We start from the raw sequence: 16,750 nt of genomic DNA, 5'->3' as shown, positions 1-16,750 counted from the left end.
CATGACATGCCACCTACTACGTCCAACACTGTCAACATCAATGTTTCTGATTAGAAACCCCAGGCGTGCACCCACATTCCTCTCTCTGCTCTTTCCTCTGGGAAAGTACTGTGTGGTTTACACATAATCTCGCCACAGCATTAGTCTGGACTAGCTACTACTTGGAGATGATTTTTCCCCCAGTCCAACAGCATTTCCTGTAGCTACTTTGGGCTGATAGTCCTGCCTACGTCTTTAGTCAGAAAAGAATGTCTTTGGACAAGCTTTGGCTTCCCACCACATCATAGACTTCTTTCTGCCAGTCCGTCCAGCCATCTGTGAGCAGTAACACCAGCTTCCCCTAGTTTCCCACCTCCTGACTGTTCTTGTGCACCTTTCACAACCCTGAAGGGAGCCTGTTCCTCCCTCTGTCTTCCTTAACTGACACTGTGTGCTTAGCTCCTTGTTCCTCTGTACTCATTCCCTTAATAATCTGAGTAGCTTTAACTGTGGTTCTAGACTGGCAATTTCTCAAACAGGCCGATATTTCTAATTTTCTTTAAGACTATCTACAGCACTGGTTCTCTACTTTCCTAACGCTGCGACCCTAATGAAGTTCCTCATATTGTGGTGACACCCAACCATAAAATTATTTTGCTGTCACTTAACTGTAATATAGCTACTGTTATGACACATAATGTAAGTATCTGCTATGCGGGATATCTGATATGTAACTCTCATAGGGGTCACAGCCCACAGGATGAAAGCCGTGGACCTACAAGGATAGAAATTGTAGTTCTCAGAAACTGGAACCCCACACCAGCCACTTGCTTCTCTCTGCACGCTGGCTGTCGGCAGCCCAGTCTCTCCTGGGCTCCTGCTTCACATTCTTCAACCAATCCTTATCAATTCTGTCAACTTCCCATTTAAACACCGCTCTCAGATCAATCCCTCTTTACTCTACTTGTTGATACTCACAAAATATCTAATAAATTAGTATCAACTCATGTGAGGGTTTTTCTATTGTTTTGAGAGACAGGGTTTCTCTGTGTAGCCCTGGCTGTCCTGGAACTTGCTCTGTAGACCAGGTTGGCCTTGAATTCACAGAAATCTACCTCTCATTACTGTCCAAGTGCTGGGATTAAAGGTGTGCACCACCACAACCAGCTTCAAATCTTACTTTGTATAGAAAAGATATCTACGTTTGTCCAACAGCAAAGTATTTACAGACTAAAGGACCCACCTATAGCATTGCTTAGTTTGTCTGGCTTCTAATAATAGGATTATCATATATCAGGTTCTTTAAAATAAACTATCTATTCCATGGGTTATAGCATCAAAGAAAAATGATTAATGACAATGTCTCCCTTCAGCCTCCATTTTATTTAACAAGACTAGAAATTCTCCACCAGCAAGAAGATTCCTGATTATGACAAAGAGCTGAACAAGCAGAACACTTCTTCTCTGGGATGAAACTGGGCTGCCCTTCTGAAGAGTTGCTGTGAGCTCTGCTCTGTCCAGCTTCTGTCACTAGGATCTCATAACTGTGGCTGGAGAGCACTCAGAGCTGAGCAGTGCTGCACTGTCTCAATTTCCCAAGCATTGGCTGCTTAGAAGGCACTCAGAAGCCATGTAGTTCTCCTCGGGTTTTCTATTTACACAAAACACAATCCTGCTGCAGACAGGGTTTCTCTGTATAGCCCTGGCTGTCCTGGAACTCACTTTGTAGACCAGGCTGGCCTCGAACTCAGAAATCTGCCTGCCTCTGCCTCTGCCTCCTGAGTGCTGGGATTAAAGGTGTGCACCACCACGCCCAGCGAGGCCCCCCACTTCTGAAGATGTCCTCACAGTAAGCGATGCAGTAAGATTACAGTGTTACTCGTCCAGGATGATGAAGTGTTTCCAAAGGCATCTATCTCATGAAAGTGACGCTTTAGAAGCAAATGCAGGAATGAGGAGCATGAGCCAACCCACCTGCTGGTAAGAGAGGCAACGGACGGTCTCTCTTCAGATAGATGAGCAAGCAGGAAAACAGATAACACAACTTGTCTTGAAAGCAAGCAGCAAGATGAGGCAGTAAAACCCCATCACCATCCATCATCCTCTCATGGGCCAGTGACATCCCAGCCTCTATTAGCCGCCGCAGCACCAGCGCAAGTCCCACACACTTTATCCTGTTTATAATTGCTGATGAGCAGTAATAAGGCCTCCATGCCTCAGCTCTGTCCGTTCCACTCCGGCACCCACCTATTAGGTAATAACTTTTATTTACAGCCTTGCTTGATATGCTGTTCTATTAGTATAGCCAGGAACCAAGTAGGGAAAAAAAAAAGTCTCCTTAATGGGCAGTATCATTGCCAGGTGCTGGAGATTTATCCCCAGTGCTGTGCTGTGCTGTGCTCTGCTGCTCTGGGCGCAAGGCTCCATTCCCACCCCAGTGACTTCTAGCTCAGCTCACACCCTAAGGAGCAGCACTGCCTAGACGCAGCCACTGAGAAACACAAAAGCACCCAGGAGCAACACGGAGTAAATTTCTCTACACCATTCGGGAAAACTGTAGGCTCAGACATATTGCCCCAGTGGAGCAATAGAACAGCTAATTAATGGGTGTGTTTGGGCCTCTTTCTCCTTGGTAAGAGTGCAAGCTACGATAAAATAAATGACCATAAAAGTAAAAACTAAAATGTTCTACATGTGTTCACAAACCTAAGCAAACTAAATTTGCTCAAAGCACACAGAAAGAAAAGGTTCAAATCCAAGGGCCACCCTGCACCCCACACTGTTCTAAAACAGCAACAAGCCAGTTCACATGCTCTGGTACAGCACAGACACAAGTGACTGGTGGCAAGGGGACACTGCTCTCATTTAGGGGCACTGTTACAAACCAGGAAGCATTCCCCTGCTTTTCCCAAAATCTATGCACCAGATGTGGTGTTTCAGACTGAAGCGCCCGGCACCCAGTCATCCACGTATCTAGTGCCTTAGTGAGTCCTTGTTTCATTATCTAACACAAACAAGTGACACACACTAATTTCTAAAACCCAGTACCAGCCAACACAGAACAAAGCACGGGCCATCTCCCTTTACCTCCTCAGTGGTCAAGCCCACATCCTCTAGGACACATCATAGACTACAGTGGGAAAGATTTATTTAATTGGGCAGAACATGGGATGGTGGTACCTTTTCAATTAAAACATTTGCAGCTTTGTCAAACATTTTATATTCATTTTGCACCCCACCCCCAACTCCAGGATCAAATGAACCTCTTAAGACCTAAAATGATGAATGAACAAGGTAAAGGATTTTTAATACTTTTTTCCTTGCCGTGGCAGATTTACTGTTTTGATCTTTCTTCAATGGTTACATTAAATGCAAATAAAAAAGAAAGGTTTATATCTTCCCTAATATTCTACTGATAGAAACTACATAAGTAGGTCAAATTTCTCATTTTCTGCCTCAAATGCTGAGACTGCAGACCTGAGGACGAACTCTGCCTGGAAGACCAACAAGGAAGAAACGTGAGTTACAGGTGCCCTCCCAGGAAGAAGAAGAGGGGGGGAAGAGAGTCGAGAAACAAGGGGAAGTGAAGAAGGAGAAGATACAGGAGAGCCACTCATGGTGAGTAACCCTGACCACTACGGCTTGATCCACCTCAGAACGAAATGCTCAACGTTTCAGATTAAAATGTTCTCATGAACACCAACAACCACACAACTGCAGGCGCAAGCACCTCTGACTTAACACCTTTTAGGTTCTGAATCAGCTGGAAAGATTTTATAGAACCTCTTAGCTGCCCACAGGAAGGAAACCTTCCTTTAACTGGTTTCTGAATACTGCTGTGGAGGGCGGTTAGCATGTCAGCTGTCGTCTGTAGGGTATTCTCTTGACTAATGACTGAGAGAGATAGATAGGTCCGCTCACCAGAGGACAAAGCCAGTCAACAGCGCTCCTTCCCGGCCTCTGCTCTAACTCCTGCCCTGACTTCCTTCAGAGGTGGAGTGTGACCAGAAAGTTTAAGATGAAATAAGTCCCCTTTCCTCCCCAAGTAACTCTTACCACAGTGGTAAAAAAGCGCCCACTACAACTGCAATTTTGAAATAACAAGCCCCAGGAAAAGCCTCAACCGCAAATAATCTTTAAGAAAGCCTAACAAGAAGCCAACCCCACTCCCACCCCTGCTTCCCACAAAATATTTTAAGCACAAAAATAAGAAACTATTTTTTTCTATATAAGTAATACTGACCGAAGCCCCAACCACCATGCTTATGCATGTGGTATCATGTGGTGATCAGAAAAGATGAAGGACAAAAGCAATTCTTCTGGCGGCTTGTTGCCAAGGAAGCCGACTCTCCCTTGTAGCATATCTGATCTTGGCAGAAAGGTTCCAAGAATTAACAAGGGAACATGTGCAAAACACTCCAAGCCCTGAAGAACTTAGAGCTCTGCAGTCACCTGCAGGTGTGACGTGCTTTAGCCAAGGCAGCCCACAACACACACCCAGCATTTTTTTTTCAGCCCTTCACTGACAGACAGCTCAGCTTTCAACAAAGACTGGGGGGGGGGGAGGTGAAGAAGGGGGACACCCACCCAACTTTCCATCTGTTTTCCTGATTAAATTCCCAAATTCTTGTGAGCACGCTTATTTTTACCTAACAAAGAAGTTACCTCACAGGGGATCCGGGTGTGGTTCCCAGCACTCACACAATGGCTCACAACCCTCTCTAACCAGTTACAGAGGACAGGCTATCTTCTTCTGGGCTCCTTGGGCACTAGGCAAACATGTGGTGCACATCTATACAGGCAACAAACTCACACAGAAAATAAAAAATAAATCTTAAAAAAAAAAAATCTCCATGTCTAAAGCCCAGCATGAGAAAGCCTTTCAAGCCAGCTCACCAGCAGAACTAATCCTCCTTTTGCTACAAGGGCTCCTGTTTGCAATCTGCATCTTAGAGCTACTACAGAGCACTACATTAAGGCTCCTTCTCTTCCTTGCTGCCCACCCCCACTTCTCATAGTAATGGCTGCAAGGCAAGCCACTTCAACAACACCAGTACCACACCCACCAGCCACCCGAGTTATGACATCATCATCCTCTAGCAGATGCTAACAAGGACACCTGGAATACAAGCCGAGGTGTCAACCAGTCACGTCTTTACTAAGACAAACAGCAACAGATCTAAAGCTGACCTTTAGATCCAAACAAAAAGAAACACACCTTTTCACAGTTCCTTTCTTATCTAAAAAATGTTTCTACGCTTGAATATGTTATTTATGTGTATATAGATCTATCTGGCTTATAAATCATATGTATGGATGTGTATGTGTGTAAGAGACAGAGAGAAGGAACAGACATGAACTTCAAAGGCTGAGGTAGTCCTTTACTAGTTTCCCTCACATCTCACAGGCTACATGTGTGCCCTTATTCAGACACCACTGCCTCACACAATTATTGTATTCCAGCTGAAGCTTCCTTTTTAAAGGGTCTCAATTATAGCCCAGACTGACATCAAACTTCAAGAGAGCCGTATGACCCACATGCTAAGTGTTTTACAGGGTGAGCACCATACCCAGCAAAGGAGTCTTTTCTAGGGTCATTACAAATTCAACCCTGAGGCTAGCTTAGCTGGATCTCCTGGATCTCAGGTCTCAAGCTACAGCTCTGAAGAAACAGCAGCACGTGTGCGTGCTTACTCCCCTCAAGCACAAGCATTATCTGTCTGGGAGATCCTCGGGAGACACAGCAGAGTGGATGCTAGAAGCATGAACCCTATTCTTAAGGACCTAGATATAAAGATTAAAAGGACAGTCCAGTCATGTAGCAATAACATGATTCAGAAGCAAAATTATCAGAACATGCTGATAGTTAACAAGAGAAAGAGAAAAGATGGCAGCATCAACTGCAGTTTTCAGAGCAAATCCTTAACTTACTTCTCAAAGTCCAGAAGCCTTGTCCTCCAGTCAGGCTCAGTGGGAGAGTCTGGCTAACCACAACTGCCTGTTGCAGCACAGACCTCACTGACTTAAAACCTTTAATGCCCATGCTGAGAAGCCTCAACCTCTATCAGCTTCTCAGGAGATGCTTCTCTTCTATACTAGAAAGTTGCAATCATTTCCTAGCTAAGTCACCATTCACCTACACAGAGGCATAGAAATGTCTGAGAACTCAACTGTCTTGTATCATTCACATACCTGAAAACAGAATATTCAGTTCCTAGTATGAAGGGAAAAAAAGGTGGCCAGCACATGCAGTTACTGAGCATGACACTGAGCATGGACAGTTCTCGTTAACTACATCTTATTAAAATATAAAGACTGGGTGTCACAGCACACAGAACACATTATTTTACAGTTTCAAGATGAAGACCCTCAGTGCTCATGCTCTGATGGTTTGTTCCCAGCAGGAAGCCATTCTGGAGTCTATGGAGTCTTCAGCATGTGGGGCCTGCCTGATGCAGGCAGGTCACTCAGGTGAGCCTCTGAAGGCTACAGCTCCAGGCTCCTGATTCTGCCTTAAACTCTGCTTCCGGATCCAGCACATGGGAAGAGCAGCCAGGGTCCTCTCCCGCAGCCTCCCACCATGGGAGACTGACATTTACAGAAACAGGGAGCCAAAATGAGCCTTCCCTCCCTTATCTTTTTCTCACAGGCATTTGGTCGGTGGTGAGAAAGTAATGCAGAACAAGAGACTGTGGGCTGCTCTGAAAAGGAGTAGGGAGGAATTTAGAATGGGCCAGCAGAGTTTTAGGGGCCATTCTGATGGAAGTCTAAGACCAACGGAGAGATGTAATGACTGAGCTCCCAGGATTTCAGATGGGACTCTGCAGGGAACTGGACCACAAACATTATGTCAAACAATCTAACTACATCTTGCTTGAGTCCTGAATATTCGAAAGAGGCTGATTTAAAAAAAGAACGAACAAACCAACAGATTAATTTATCTGGCACAGGCAACTTCAAGAGAGTGTAACACTCACACTGTGGTGTGGCCACTGCTCACTACATTCAGTGGGTTTAGAGTGAAAAATCAGAGACAGACAAAACAAAGCAAAAGGCAGGAGGATGTGATAAAGGCACAGCCTGGCAAAAAGAACACGACACTGTTTAGAACTGGGGACCAACTGAGCTATGGAGGTGATTAACACCATCAACTGGTGGTGCTGGTTCACACCTTTAGTCCCAGCAACTTAGGAGGCAGGCTGATCAGCACAGGGACAGCTGGTAAGCAGGGAACGCCAGGCAGTTACACTAGGGATGCCAGGAGCAGGAGGAGGCAGAGGTGGACAGGTCTCTGAGTTCAAGGCCAGCCTGGTCTATAGAGGTCCACAGCAGCCAAGACTAAAAAGAAACCTTGTCTCAACAAAACAAAACAAAAAAAGGGAGGAGGGGGAGGGGTTAAAAATCATTAAAGGAAAAAACCCTCACAAGGAAATGACACAATAGAAAAGATGCTTTGAGGGCAAGGCTCCATTCATCAAAGATTCCAAAGTGACAAAGGCAAATTCACACTCTTTAGAGACTGACATTAAAATGAGTGCCTGAAGACTGAGCCAGGTAGGTAGGGTTCAGCTACCCAGCACAGACTACAGCCACCCAGCACAGACTACAGCCACCCAGCACAGACTATCAGCTGTGGTAAGAGGGGGCCTGGCGACTTCCCAAGCTGGCAGAACCTGGCACCATCCACTGGTGTTGGTTTTTATAGGCACACAGAACTCAAGAATTACAGAGCTATGGTTAAAGAAAAGCCACTCACAGCCCCTCTGAGAGCTGAGGTGGCTGCTGAATTCAGAGCATGGAACCCCGTGTGTGTCTGGTGCTGCTGTAACTATGGCAGAAGGCTCTGCCCCACACCTTACAGCCTCCTTGCTGGACTGGACTTAAAAAAAATCTTTCTTTCCTATCTTATTCTGGCTAGGTATTTTGATAACATTAAAAAAATAACTACTACAGTTATAAATAACAACAATGAACTATTCAATATCTACTGTGAGCTACAAATAATCCTCTTGTTACACTGACCTTGTGAGAAATTCTTATCATTCCACTTTATTGATGATAAACAAATTTAAAATGTCAACTTACTTTAAACACACACACACATTTTGTAAGAAGCAAAATTAAAAAAAAAAAACTGACCTAGTTTTAGAAATAGCATTTATAAAGTACATTACTAAACACTATTACCAAATCTGTGTTTTTGTTTTTCCAAATTTTAATCAATGACAAGCTTTCTTACTGTAAGTTAGAAAGAAAGAAAAAACAAACCAAAACAAAACAGCATACAATGAAAACGTAAAGTGTAATGTAATACAACACAGACTGGAGCATGCAAGACTGACATTCAAGTCCTGTCGGACTACTCATCAGTCATCTTAGGAAATCCACAGTGTCCTGAGCACCCACCATCCTTTTCATAATGAGAACCACCTGCAGAGCTGGTCTCCCAACACCCCAGGCAACTGTTCTGTGCCTCCATCAGGCAGAGAAACCCCTCTCCTGGCAGAGCTTGCTCACTGTGCACAGGAGTAATGACGGCATGCCAGGACGATTACACACACCCCTGCCTCAAAGATGGCCATTTGGAAGAAAACAGTAAATCATGTTCTTTAAGCATCCACACCTGGATGCTGCTCTGAGTCACTGTGCGTCAAGTCCTCATCAACTGTATTCACAGGAGCTGAGGCTTTAAGCTGCACACGCAAACAGTTTATGCTGCTTCTGTTTGAGAGTTTAAAAGGACTGAATTAAGTTATGAAGAACATCTCAACTGTGACCTTTGGAAAACAATATAATATGAATACAAACCTTGAGATATTTTAAACAGTAGGTAGCGTTACAAGAAAGGCAAACCATTTAAAATAAATTAAGCTATAGGCTAAGGGAGCCATGGGCATTAGGTCCGCTTTTTAAAGGTCTACAAGATTCATGACTTCATGTTTAATAAAAATGTCACAGATGACTGAGCCGTGTAGGTAGGGTTCAGCTGTCCCTCCAAAAAGACTGCATTCAGGAGAGCCCAAGCTTTGGTGTCAACAACTTTTACAAGCTCCTGAGACACTGTAGCAAGTCGCTATCTTCTTCCTTATAAAGCTGCTTTACGCTTTCATCACCTAGCATTTAAACATTGTTTTTACGAAATCTAGAACTTAGACAAACTGAGCAATACTCTGTATTTCATGCCTGTTTTATATCTTAGCATCCTTGGGGTCTTAACAAGTTGGTAAATGTTGATACCCACTTTGTTGGACCTAGCTGACAGCACTATGCAGGAGGCATGCCTCTTAGCAACATCTCTCTCACTTCTAGCCAAATTCTACCCAATCTCAAGTACAAAATACATCATTTTGTAATTGATGCAAAGAATTAGACAATCTCCTGGGGTATACATACCAAACTAGAACCAGTGGCTAATTTCTAGGTAGAGTTCAGGTAAGATGGTGTACATACCTGCACCACAGGACCTTTTGGTTGGTGTGATTAATGAGACATGAGCTGTGTCTGTGCAGGGCCCACCTAAAAACAAGAGAGTAGGCACATCAGTCAGGTACCCTCCACATGCCCATGGCTGCCACGATGAACAAGAGAAGCCGACAAAGGACAGGCTCCCCCTGCAGACATGCTGGCAGTCGTAGCAGGAAGGAGATGACTATGCATACAGTCTTCTAAAGTGCTGATATTGTAGCTTAGCAATCAGCTCTATAAAGTTCCAGTCTTTCTACAGAATGTAATGTGCCTTTCATAAAACATTCTTAAGTCTTGCATAATGCTGAAAAGTTAAAGAAAAATTTAACTAGAATTCAGATCTAGGAGAGAAGAAATTACCCAAATGTGGGGGAGCTGAGCTCTTCCACAAAGCAACCAAGGAGGCATATGGCCTTTTAAAATCTCAGTGGTTACTGTACTTGGAATCCACTGTAAAATTGGCCTCACAGAAGTGCACTTACTCCCTAAGGAATAGCAAAGACCTAAGGATTGTTTGAGTATATAAAGGAAACACTGCTGATCAAGGGAGAACACTTAGTTTTCTTCTAAGAAGTGTGACTGATGCATCTTCATGGGGTCTTGGTGGGCGCAGATCTGACACGGTGTAGAGCTTAGTCAGCAGAGGCAGCTTGCAAAGTGTTCTGTAGGAGAAGGCCTAGCAACACAACACCAAGCTGGGACTGATTACCCTCCAACACCTCTCAATGATGGCATCCCAACTTGGAAGACAAGAAGCTGCTGTACAAATATGAAAGTCAGTAACGTTCAGCTTGTCCTGGGAAAGCAACACAGGTGACAACAAACGAAGAGAACAGAAGAGGACAGACAGGCAGCGCTACCTGATATTCTGAAAAGTCTTGTCGGGTGACTGACACAGACAGCTTTATCACTCACTGAAGAGGAGGAAAGACGAAAGAGCTCCACAACCTGTTGCTGGAAGCAGTGTCTGCAAGGTCATGGGGAAAGGGATTTGAGGATCCAAACTGGGAAGTGTGCCATCACCCTGCCTTTCTTTCCTTACCAAGGCCATAATGCCAACAACCCTCACAAGGCGTAAGACAAGAAGGAATATCCTTCAAGGGAAGAAAGAACCAAGAAAGTGTGCTGTTCGCTTCCAAAAGCACTCACACCCCCACGGTGTAAGCACAGATTAGGTCGGCAGCTTACTCGGGAAGACAGAACGCATGAACTTAAGGATCTGTACAGCAGCAGTAAGTGGCTGCATGGAAAAGAATCAAGTGCCAGAGCACAGAACAGGTAATGAAGGTTCCATGCAGTCAAGGGGAAGGGCATGCATTACTGACCAACATCACCTGGAAAATGCAAGAATTTGAAAATGAGGCAAGAAAAATTAGGAAAATTCCAAAGGTCTCTCAGAAGGCAGGGGAGAGTATTTCAACTGAATGTTTATTCCTGCAAATGCCACCTTCACCAAAGAAATATAGTGAAATATACTAAAACAAAATACAGTAAACTCCGAGGTGCTCAGAAGGGCTCCTGGGTTTTGAAAGTGAGCCACCCACATGGGTCCATCTTCTCCAGACTGCTCTACACTCTGACTTAGGGCCCCGAAACATTGTGGCCCACGCCCGTGGATTCTGCTGTGTGTTGTCAATGGCAACATCCCAATTTCTCTCACAACAAAAAGGAACAAAAAAGTTGTCAAAAGCCAGCGACCTCATGGCAAACTATCTCTGCAATAAGGCTTTCTGCTGGGTCTCATCACCGTGGACATTTAACAACACTCATGGAGTTAAAACATGAGCTGGTGGATTAAATCAGGGAAGCAAATAGATTTTTAAAACCTTTTAATGGAGGTATAATATAAAGGGACCTCAAAGAATGGAACAGGCTAAGAATCCTTTATACAAAATACTTAGGATCAAGAATGTTTTGTATTTGGGTTTTTTGTTTGTTGGTTTGGCTGGTTGGTTGTTTGGCTGGTTGGTTGGTTGGTTGGTTGATTGGCTGGTTGGTTGGTTGGTTGGTTGGCTGGTTGGTTGGTTTGTTTGGCTGGTTGGCTGGTTGGCTGGTTGGTTGGTTGGTTGGCTGGCTGGTTGGCTGGTTGGGTGGTTGGTTGGTTGGTTGGCTGGCTGGCTGGTTGGTTGGCTGGTCGGTTGGTTGGCTGGTTGGTTGTTTTTCGTGGGTTTTGGAATATTACCTAAAGTTATCTTGAGGACAGGCAGTCCCAAGACTGAACATCATATTCCATTATACTTCACCCAAACCCTGTACACATACCCTGAGCTAACTGAACACAGTATTTTAGTGGCCCAGGACATGAGGTCAAATATAGATTTATCTCTTCTGTCTCCCAAGTCTGACTTTGGAACACTTTGGGTGTTTGAATGAGGGGCACTGTCTTATGTAGTTTTATGTCAACTTGACACAACTTAGAGTCATTGAGTAAGAAGAAACCTCAATTGAGAAAATGCCTCCACCATAACAGTCAGCAGGCAAGCTTGAGGTCCATTGTATTGATGACTGACTGATGTGGAAGGTCCCAAGCCCACTGTGTAGGTGGCACTAACCCTAGGCAGGTGGTTCTGGAGGGTGTAAGCAAGCGGGGTGAGCAACCCACGAAGATCAAGTCAGTAAACACCATTCCCTCACGGCCTCTGCAACCAGGTTCCTGCCCTGACTTCCTGTCCTAACTTCCCTGGATGGCAAGGACCTCAAGCTACAAGATGAAAGATGGATGTTCAAGCTGTATTAGAATGAATTATATAACAACTATCTGATTATAATATTAGAACATATTCTGAGACCCTATAAAAACAGACTCCTGGGGCTGGGGATGGCTCAGGGTTTGACGATAGCTGCTGCTTTTTCAGAAGACCCAGGTTTGATTCCCAGCCAGGGAATCCAATCCCCTCTTTCTGGCCTCTGTAGGCACATATACAGTGCTTATACATATACATATATATGTATATGTACACTTGAAAGAAAAACATACAGACATAAAATAACTGTTTGAGACACAGGTACCTAAGCGCTAACTCTGGAACTCTTTATGGAGTAAGTCAGATGAGCAGGAGACTTGTGTACACTTCTAGGTTGGAGACTTGGTGGAGAAGTCAGTGAGAGTGTATCAGAACACTTTCTTAAAGGACATCAAATAAGCCATCCAGGAAAACTAGGAGGAGGGACAAGTACTGGAACCAGAACAATAAAAAGTGTCTGGAACTCATGAATGAACAAACACCCAATGCCTGCAAATGCCCAGGTAATTATCACATGAAAGAAATTTTACCTCACCTGAAGGTTAAGAGTTTATCTCTTAAAAAATATTCCTAGTCAATAAATCTCAGTAGGTTCTGGCAAAAAAAATGCAAATAACCTTATAGCTCCAGAGCACAGCTCAGCATGCAGCGCTGCAGCAGTGCTCTCCAGGGAGCTTGTTAACCCAGCAGCCCAGTCCAATGCATTCACGCCATTAGAGTAAAGCACACACACACACTAGCACAGCTGAGCCACCAGACACTGACAAGAGTGACTGGCAATGATAATATGGCCCAGCTTTGATAATTGGGCAACATTATAAATGGAGAACTTCTTCTGACAGACAGTAACCTATGAAACACTTTAAAACACAGATCAAAAGCCTGAGAGCATCCCATGTGTCCTATATTAACTATGTGTCACCTAAACCACATACACTGTTTGTTATGTTTGTTTGTTTGAGACAGGGTTTCTTTGTGTAGCCTTGACCATCCTAGAGCTTGCTGTGTAGACCAAGCTGTCCTGGAACTCACAGGGATCTGCCTGCCTCTGCCTCCCAAGTGGTGGGCTTAAAGGTGTGTGCCACCACCCAGCCAAACCACACAGCCTTGAAGGGGTGGGGAGGGACAACTATCCAGTAAAGAGGATAATATTTGCTATTATACAATTAATTACAAACCAACTGTTAAATATACATAATTATGGGAAGGGTTTCTATCAACAACAAGAAAAATATTGTATGTGATTCCAGTAAACAAGGTGGTACTGAGAGCTGATGGCAAGGGTCAAAATAAAGGTGTCCACTCCACCATAGCACCTGTGCCTACCCCACTGTCAACTCAGCTGACTCCAGCCATCTCTGTTCTACGCAGGATGAAATACTCAGTACAGAGTGTGTGACTCTGGGGGACACCAGTGAAGACCAGAAACAAAGTAAATACATTCATAAGCAGGGCAATTAAAATCATGACCTCAGGATCCACGGAGGCTCATGGCAACTAGTGATGCCAAAAAGGCATTAATTTTAGTGCTCAGAGTTCCAAGATGGGAGCCCAGACGCTGGCACAGACCAGAGTGTGTCCCACTAAAAAGCCCAGAGGATCCTTTTTATAGATAAAGGAGGAAGTTCTGCGCTGGACACAGAGCACCTAGGTTCTAGGAACATGATGCTCTTTGGGAAACCAGGAGGCTTGGAAGTGATGGCCACAGCACAAGCTACAGTCACTGCCATTGGCTGTTACATCTGCACACTGTACAGTAGCAGCTTCAGAAAGTTGCCTTTGAGTGTTTATATGTTAAAGTCACAAGGTCTCTTGTTTAATATGTTGGGCTCTGTGGTGGCTGGTCTTATTTCAACTTGACACACTAACTAGTTATCTGAAAAGAGCGGACTTCAAATGACAAAATGCCCCCATAAGATCCAGCTATAGGGCATTTTCTTAATTAGTGACTGATGGGGGAGGGCCCAGCCCATTTTGGGTGGTGCTTTCTCAGGGCTGGTGGCCCTGGGTTCTTTAAAGAAATAGGCAGAGCAAGCCAAGTCAAGCAAGCCAGTAAGCAGCACCCTCCACGGCCTCTGCATCAGCTCCTGCCTCTAGGACCCTGCCCTGCGTGTGCTTCCGTCCTGGTTTTCTTCCGTGATGAACCCCAACACTGTGAGGCATACAAACCATCTCCTCCCCAGCTTGCTTCTGGTCATGGCGCTTCTCTCAGCAACAAAACCCTAGGTCAGGCTTTCAGGGACACAAATGATTCCCGAGCTTAACTGCTAGGTAGTTCATGGCCACAATCTCTGCCCTTGGGAAGCTGACAAAGGAGTATTTCAAGTTGAAGATCAGCCTAGGCTACACAGCAAGGACCTGTCTCACAAAATCAACCTCAACTGCCAGGCAAACCGATATGTATGCTTTTTTATTTCCTTAGTTAAAGTGAATAACCAACGTTTCCAAGATTCTTCATTATCTAGAGGAGTTTACTAACAGACTAGCATATTGCACTTGATGTTATACTCAGAGGACTCCTTTCTAAACTGCCATCATTCTCCACTTCCTTTGTAATTTACAAGTGAAGAATGCTTGGGGCAGCCTGCCTGAGCTTTGTAATCAGGAAGTCTGCATATTTTTTCCTTTTCTTCCAGGGCTGTTTCTAAGCTGACACTGACATGTGACATGTCAAGAACACTATGAAATGGTGACTTCAGCTGTGTTCCCAACAAGCAGACATTTCACAGTATACCCAACACAGCAGTGGTTCTTCCGGGAAAACTACTGATTTCAGTTCTTGGGGTTGAAGACATGGAACTAACCCAGTCACTCACTGTGGCATGGAAGTTCGCACCCTTCCTAATACTGCAACTCTTTAATACAGTTCCTCATGTGGTGGTGACCCCAAATTATTTTCATTGCTAATCCGTAACTACAATTTTGCCACTGTTATGAATTGTGTTTTCTGATGGTCTTAGGCAATTCCAGTGAAAGGGTCGCTCGACCCTCAAAGGAGTCTTGACTTATGTTGACAGCCACTACTGTAACCTGTAAAAATCAGGACTACAAAAAAGGTATGCCATTAACTGTCAACACTCACATTCCAAAGTGAAGAGCAAAATTCTGAAAATTTTCAGTCTCCTAGAGTTGTTGAGTATGTAAAAAAAGCCATGCTCAAGATACCTCATAGTGCAGTCAACTGCACAGCCGACCAGGAGAGTAGAAAGCACGGGCATAGTGGACAGCTACTCTTGATGAGCAACGCTCTTCAGCACTCAAAACACAAGGCAAAACAAATATGAAAAAGAGCCTTTCTCCTTTATCGCCCAGTAGAGACCAACAGTGTACTCTAAATGGTTTTGTTAAAACAGCCACCACGGCTGGTTATTTTTGGCTCCTGGTTCAACCAGCTTTCATCGCCTGTAGTTAAATCATGCGCTAAAGCACATCAATTAGAAAAAAATGGACTGTCAAGGAGTCAGTCAGCTAAAATTGCCAGAAGCCCAATAATCAAATATTCTACTATCAGCCCTTCCAAGGTAACTGCAAAACATTAATACACAAAAATATCCACTCTTTGAGCAGATTTACAACACTTCAATTTTCTTGCTTAATTAACATGACATTTACATAACAGTGTCTAATTAATTCCCAACGAAAGGCCTGTGGGCTTATTAGAAATGTATCCTCCATTTCTAAGCAGCTGGTCAATCTCACTCCCTCACTATCCACACGTTGTCCATGGTCCAGCAGCCCACTTCTCCATTCTAAAGATGACCTCAGACAGAGCCAACAGCCACAATGTTCTCCCCTTTCTAGAGATTCCGAGTTCAGTTTGCTGATGAAGCTTTTCAAAGGAGGAGGCCGAGCAATGCAAACATAAACTTCTACATTGCTATGGTCATGTGAAAAACAAAAACTTATAAAATATTCAAATCAATTTCTTGAGTAATAAAGTAGTGCCCCCCTGAAAGCCTTCAACACATATATGCTGGTTCTGAAATAGCACAGCACTGACAGTGGTAACAAGCAGGGGCAGACTAGACTGCGGAAGAAACAATGCCCTTTCAGAAAAGACGTGCCCACCCCACCCCCCACCCCCCACCCCCATCACCATCACCCTACAGCTGCAATTCACAAGTCACTATAATCAGCAGGAATGTGCCTGATCTATCTACATAACTGGATCTGAACTGATCAGCTACTGACAAAAAAACAAGTGACCATGAAGATGTAATGAGTGACTGGACATCCCCACAAACAAAGTGAATATGTGTGCAGTTACAACACTGTCTGCTCACTAGAAATGACATTTTCCCACAACACCTTCCCATGAAACAAACCTAAATCAGGAATGCTCTCCACACGAAGACTCCTGGGTCCTTCCATGGAGCAGTGGAGGCAAATGCACTAGGATCAGAGGCCATGCTCTCTCCTGGCCGGAAGAGCACCAAAGTGCCTCGCACACAAGTGTTCAAACACCTTTCTACTTGAGATGAAAACAATTCAAGCCAAAAACCATCCAATAGATACAACTGTCACAGTAGTTTAAACAGTTGTTGTTGTTGTTGTTGTTTTAA

General features: G+C 44.3%; 1 protein-coding gene across 2 annotated transcripts in view; it reads right to left on the bottom strand.

The window, feature by feature from the left end:
- Positions 1–16,750, bottom strand: part of Zfand3 (zinc finger AN1-type containing 3) — a 203,349-nt gene that overhangs the window by 39,836 nt on the left and 146,763 nt on the right. Inside the window, exon 4 of one of the 2 annotated variants that reach the window (XM_021186522.2) lies at positions 9,430–9,495. The exons of the other annotated variant lie outside the window; for it this stretch is intronic. Within the exon in view, the coding sequence (XP_021042181.1) occupies positions 9,430–9,495 (66 nt within the window). The remainder of the gene's footprint in view (positions 1–9,429; positions 9,496–16,750) is intronic. 2 annotated transcript variants of the gene reach the window in all.

Source organism: Mus caroli, chromosome 17, assembly GCF_900094665.2.
Source record: "Mus caroli chromosome 17, CAROLI_EIJ_v1.1, whole genome shotgun sequence".
Taxonomy (NCBI): domain Eukaryota; kingdom Metazoa; phylum Chordata; class Mammalia; order Rodentia; family Muridae; genus Mus; species Mus caroli.
The sequence above is the reverse complement of the archived record's forward strand: the minus strand, read 5'-3'. Positions and strand labels throughout refer to the sequence as shown.